The following is a 6,000-nucleotide window of genomic DNA, read 5'->3' on the forward strand; positions in this document are numbered from 1 at the left end:
ATTATTAGAATTTTTTTGACAACTCCAAATGACTTGGAGGTTTTCGGCCCTTTCTTTGAAGTATCACTTAGTAACCCCGTCAGAGACAAATCATTCAACTCAGTGGACCCCCCAAATGTGGCAATTCTTAGGTTTTCAGCTTTCATGGGCTCTGAAACAAAAAATCCTAGTAAGATAGCGAACTGTGTGTTGAGGTGCGTTAATAACTGAGGTGGGGCTCCCTTCTGTCCTCAGAGACACAACATAGGAAGAAGGCAGAGTACAGAAAATGCTTTAGAGAGAAATCTTAATTTTATTAGAAAATAAATTTTAAACACAGAAGTTTAGAAACAAAGTATTTCCTCCAAGAACCATATAAAGGTGATGATGCTATACCTCTCAATTTATAGAAAAAAATTCATTTAAGATTATGGGTTTTAAATATCAGTGAGGTTATTCCCCATACTGCCACCAGAGCCTGGCTTCACTGCTCTGAAGAAACAACACTTGAAAGCTCCTATTCTTTGAAACTAATTTAAACACATTGAATTGTTGAAAGATTAAAAACCACAGTCAGCTAATTACACTCTCTCTCATCTCTTATTCAGCAAATGAATCACTTTTCATTACCACTTAGCTGAAGTACATGAATTTCTGCCTAATTAGAAATGTTGTAGATGGAACATTAGCAAGAATGGAGCAGGTCAGGATATCTTTGCTGCTTCATTTTTAATTCCTAACAGTAGAGTTTGATAGGAAAGAATAGAGAAGTCATTAAATAATTTTAAATTATTTATAAAAATTACTTTGCCCAAATTATAATTATTTTTTCCCCAAATAGTCTCAAATGTCTAATAGAATGAAAGAAAAAGCAGTTCAACATTGATTTTAATGAACATTTTAATGTTATGTATAACAGAACATTATGAATACAATGGAAACAAAGTTTTATCAATTTAATAAAAAAAAATTTCAACACCAAGTGGGGAGGTAATAATTTGATACCTATATTATAGTATTTATTTTAAAAAATACTCCCAGCTTGAGGGTGAAACAATTTTGCATTCCAAAACTCTAGAATCATGATTTTCATTTGAGCTTAATGCAGAATTACAGCAGGAAAACAAAAAACATTTTAATTCATTTCCTTTATTTGTCATTAAATCAATGAAATCTTTGACTGCTACAGGTCTCCTTTAATAATATATATTTAACTCCTCTCTAATGGAACCATATTGCTAATGCCATATTAGATACACTCAAAATCAAAACAAAAATACTGTGTAAATCTAAAAGCCAACATTGTTGAGTTCTAACATTTATATTTAACTTAAGGTCTTAATGGATTTTTACCTTTTTAATTTTTTGAAAAGACACCAAAAAAATAAATATATTTCTCTTTTGACTGTTTCTCACTGTGAGATTGTGGCTACAGGGACAAACACGGAAGGAAAGCCTTGCCAAGTTAATCACTGCAAATTTTAAGTAATGACTGCTAAGAACAAACAAAAATACTGGAGTTTTTTGTTTTGTTTTGTTTTTTAAAGGAAACCATAGAGCAGTCTTGAAAAAAATATTTTTCCTAGTTCTGCACAGGATAATTATAGCAGAAAATATGGGAAAAGTCCCCTTCTATCACCAATTGCTTAAAGAGGTTTTGTTACAATAAAAATTTGGATAGTATAATAGCAGTGTTGCTGGAACATTAGCAAAAGTATATATACATTCCAGTTACCTTTGATTTAGCCATAATCACATATGTATGCCTTTTTTGGACAAAAATATATTTTTTTATAAAAAACTGATCATCCAACTTTAATGATTTTATATATGGACTCAAGAGTGGTAGTAAAAGGAACAGACCCAATTATGACAAGGTGATTCAGGGACAGAAAAATCAAGTTCCTCAGGAAAAGAAAAGTATAAAATTAGAGATTCAAACACATTTATATCAGCCCTATTCCAGTCTTCCCACAAATTATGATGTTCAAATAGGCTCTCCAATTATCATAAAGGCTTTCTTTCAATGGTCTCACTACCCCATTTGTGGTCACGTCTCACTGGGAAAAACGATTTGTCTGCTTCATCTGAAGTGCCCTTGTCTGGCCATCTAAAATATTAGATATTTCACTTTTGCAAAACAGCCTTTTTGGTTCTTTATGTAGGTTTGTTTTAATTAATTGATAAAAGGGGCATTGATTAGCATTTTCCATCCCAACATCACCTATCTGCACCACTAAAAAATCCTTCATTCAATTTGCTCCTTTACACTCTCTTATTTGCTAAAGTTGGCGAAATTTGCAAAGGCATCTTGCTTGGGTTGCACAGTTCCAGAAGCCATGGCTAAGTTGGGCATGCCCATTCCCACTGTGCCCGTTAGGCCCATCCCAGCAGTTGACATCCCTATGTTCATATTCATGCCCATCATGTTCTGGCTCATCATCGGAGTATTTCCAAGAGGGGCCATTCCCATGGTGCCAGTCATCACATTGGGCATGCTCATAGGCATGGGCCCCCCCACCAAAGGGGTAGTTTGGGGCCGGACAGGAAGCATGTTTGATGGAGAACTGAGGTTCACAGCTCCAAAACTTTGGGTCATCACATTCATAGGCTGTTGCATATCTATCAGGAGAAAAGAGAGAAGAACTTTACCACTCTGAATTCTTAGATTCATAGAGCAGAAAAATATAGTCTTCCTGATCATCAGTACCTGTAAGCCCCAAGAAAATTCCTTTCAGTGATTTTAACAAGAGAAGTCAATAAACATGCACTGTTTACTCTTAAGAGTCTCCAGTAGTTGTTAGCTCTGGTTTCCCCAAGATGTAGGACTAGCACAAGTGGACTGGGGGAGAACATGGGGTGCTTTAACATCATTCCCACAGAACCTAGTGTGGGATCCAACCTGACAAGTTGTCAGGAGCTACTGGGTGTCAAAAGCCTTTAAAAATTTATATCCTTTGACTCATTTTATTTTTAGAATACTATATTAAGGGAAAAAATCACAAGCACAGAGATTTATACAAAATTATGGGGTTATTAATAATAGCAAAAAGCTGGAAACTGAAATAACTAACAATAGAGGAACTGTACTCTGATATGATGGATAACTATGAAGATCTAAAAATAATTTTTAAGAATATTCAGCACAAAAAAATGATAATGCTGAATGAGAACTGCAAGATACAAAATATAGACAAAATGGTCTTAAGTATTAAAAATAGGGTTAGAAAAGATGGAAAAAATATGAATTAATAGTGATTGTCCCTGGATTATGGAGTTCATATAATTTTTATTTCCTTGTCCTATTTGCCTATATTTAAATTTTTTCTATAAGAAATATTTTGATTTTAGTGATCACGCCCCCAAAATTCACCACAATACAATAAGTGTTATCACATCAAGAGTAGAATACAAAGTACTTCAATGTGCCAGGAGCGATAACATGTACTATGTGAAAAAAATCCTAAGTGAACACACAGTTGCCTATAGTACATTTGTGTTTCATATTTTTATCCCATGGCTTGGAGCAATCCTGGCATCAGGGCAAAAAATTACATGCACACAAAGAAATGGGAGGTCTTGTGGTAACTTACTCTGTTGTTGAATCATTGTGTTGAGTGATGGCTGCTGGGGTTTGGAAGGCTGCATACCAGGTAGTAAGTTGTCTAGGCTGATGTTTACACTGGGGTCAGACCAAGTAGAGGGCAGGGTTTTGCTGACGGACTTCTGGACCATATCTGTATTCTGATTATAGAGAGGATTAGGCTTCTGCAGCACTGTGCTAACATTTTGCAAAGGCTGGAAAACAGAAAGATGCTCTAAAAATTAAGCACCTACTCTATAAAGATTATCAGATGGCAACTTAATCACAGTAACTCCAAATATATACTAAACTTTGTAATAAACTCTTGGAACTAAAAGGAACCACAAATGTTCTATACTAAGGTCTTTAATATCCCTAGTCACTAGTTTCCCCAAAATGTTCCTTTAAAGTTCAAATCATGCTTGGGGTGGAAACAAACAACATATTTACACTAATAATTATCCTCCCATCACCCAAAGTCTAGAAGCCACCATCCTAGGGCAACTACCAACTTCAGGTTAGTACAGCTTTAAGGGAATATATAAGTGGAAATTTATTCTTACAAAATGGATACAAGATATGATTTCTCATGTTATAAAAAGCAAATAATCAAAACAGCAAATTATATTTCACATATCCTGATAGTTCCCTGCTCCACGTACATGTCTATTGACTAAAGTTAGCAACACTAGTGGAACTTGATATATGTGGACCAATTCAGGAGAAAGGAGAAATTAAGGACAAAGAAGCAGAGGTGCCTGGCAGTTACTAAGGATACCCGTGGAAAGGACAGAAAAAGGAAAAGGAATAGCATTAGGAAGAAAAACTGAAAACGGGCCAAGGCAAACAATCACACCACAGTTGCAACTAAGATTGCAAATAAGATTGGCTTTATGCTTAAATCATATAAAAGAAACTGAAATAAACTGGCTTGGGGCTTGTTCAGTGGTACACAGTTCAATTTAATGGTATTAGTGTGCTTTCATGTCCATTTTCTCAATATTATGTCTAATTTCTGTTATACAGAGCAGTCACCTCCTGCTTCTTTCTTCTCTTCCTTCATCCTAACACCCAAAAGAGGAGAATCTACACATTAAAATGAGTAAGTAGCATCATAAACAAATACTCTGAATAGCCGGAATCAAAAATAGCAAGTTTTGGTACAATTCAGACACTTATATTCTAACCCTACATTTGTTCAAATTCTAAGCTAGGATGAGGTAATTTAGATTTAACTATACAGAGAATTAAAAAGCTCCCAATTAGTTGTTTTCCTTTATAAAAATGAGTGTTGAAAGAGCCTATGCAAACGTTATATAATTTAGAACAGGCCTAGAAAAGGGAAAAACATTCATCATTTTAGAGAATGATTTTCTATATTAGCAATGATTGTTTGCAACCAGTAAGTGAAACTTCCTTAAGAACAGAGGTTTTTCTGAGTGAATGCTGCCAGAGGGGCATCCCAATCAGGCATACCTCATTTTACTGCACTTCACTTTCAGCAACACCGAAGCAAGACTCTCCACCAGCAAAATAATCAGGACTTACTGAAGGCTCAGGTGATGGTCAGCATTTTTAGCAATCAAGTATTTTCAAATTAAGGTATGTACACTGTGTTTTTAGACATAATACTGTTGCACACTAAATGGATTACAGTGTAGTGCAAACATAACTTTTATATGCACTGGGAAACCAAAAATTCATGTGACCTGCTTTTTCTGAGACTCGCTTTATTGTGTTGGCCTGGAACTGAACCTGCAGTATCTGTGAGGTATGCCTGGATAGCTCTATTCCTTCTTAAAAACAATTTTTTAAAAACTATTAAATATCAATATGTTTACTGATTCGGTAACTTTTCAGGCAGTGTCTCCTTCTGTGCAAGGCACTATGCTTGGCTTTGCACGGACTACAAGATGGGTGAGAGGGCTTGCCCTCTAGAACTCAAATGACTATACCAGGGGAAAGAGTATAAGATAATGTACAAAAGCAATCTATGTAATGCTTATTTTTCTGTCTTATGCAAATCTACTATTAGATTAGTTAGAGCATCTCACAGATTATGAATCACAATTTCCAAGAGAGGCAGACAACTCACCTGTGATCTGGACATGGGCAAACCCATCCCAACAGTGTTAGTGCTCATCATAGAGAAATTCATACTCTGGGAAGATGTCATGGTTGCCTGGGACGAGCCTATAAGATCAAATAGGTCTGAAGAATTTGAGGCAGCTGGAGCGGGGCCCAGAGCTGGTTGTGAGCCACTGACAAGTTCCACAGCCGGCTGTGAGGCACTGCCGAAGAGCTCACCACTGGAAGCAGCAGGGCCTGGTGGGGCTTGGTTGAAGGCACTCCAGTCACCAAACTCTCCATTCCCACTTGTTGCAGTCCCTGAGAGAGAGAGAGAGAGAGAGAGAGAGAGAGAGAGAGAGAGAGAGAGA

At 36.2% G+C, this 6,000-nt stretch overlaps 2 protein-coding genes across 4 annotated transcripts in view; one reads left to right on the plus strand and one right to left on the minus strand.

The window, feature by feature from the left end:
• Nucleotides 1–5,651, plus strand: part of LSM11 (LSM11, U7 small nuclear RNA associated) — a 43,448-nt gene extending 37,797 nt beyond the window's left edge. Inside the window, exon 6 of the mRNA XM_019653989.1 lies at nucleotides 4,589–5,651. The gene's annotated coding sequence lies outside the window, so the exon portion shown is untranslated. The remainder of the gene's footprint in view (nucleotides 1–4,588) is intronic.
• Nucleotides 862–6,000, minus strand: part of CLINT1 (clathrin interactor 1) — a 65,079-nt gene continuing 59,940 nt past the window's right edge. The window contains exons 10-13 of one of the 3 annotated variants that reach the window (XM_019653986.1): nucleotides 5,870–5,950; nucleotides 5,658–5,755; nucleotides 3,573–3,777; nucleotides 862–2,601 (exon numbers count right to left, since the gene is read on the minus strand). In XM_019653986.1, the coding sequence (XP_019509531.1) occupies nucleotides 2,255–2,601; nucleotides 3,573–3,777; nucleotides 5,658–5,755; nucleotides 5,870–5,950 (731 nt within the window). In that variant the 3' untranslated portion in view covers nucleotides 862–2,254. Of the gene's footprint in view, nucleotides 2,602–3,572; nucleotides 3,778–5,657; nucleotides 5,951–6,000 lie in introns of all 3 variants that reach the window. The other 2 variants (XM_019653985.1, XM_019653984.1) reach the window with 2 other exon arrangements.

Source organism: Hipposideros armiger, unplaced genomic scaffold, assembly GCF_001890085.2.
Source record: "Hipposideros armiger isolate ML-2016 unplaced genomic scaffold, ASM189008v1 scaffold_211, whole genome shotgun sequence".
In the NCBI taxonomy this organism is placed as follows: Eukaryota; Metazoa; Chordata; class Mammalia; order Chiroptera; family Hipposideridae; genus Hipposideros; species Hipposideros armiger.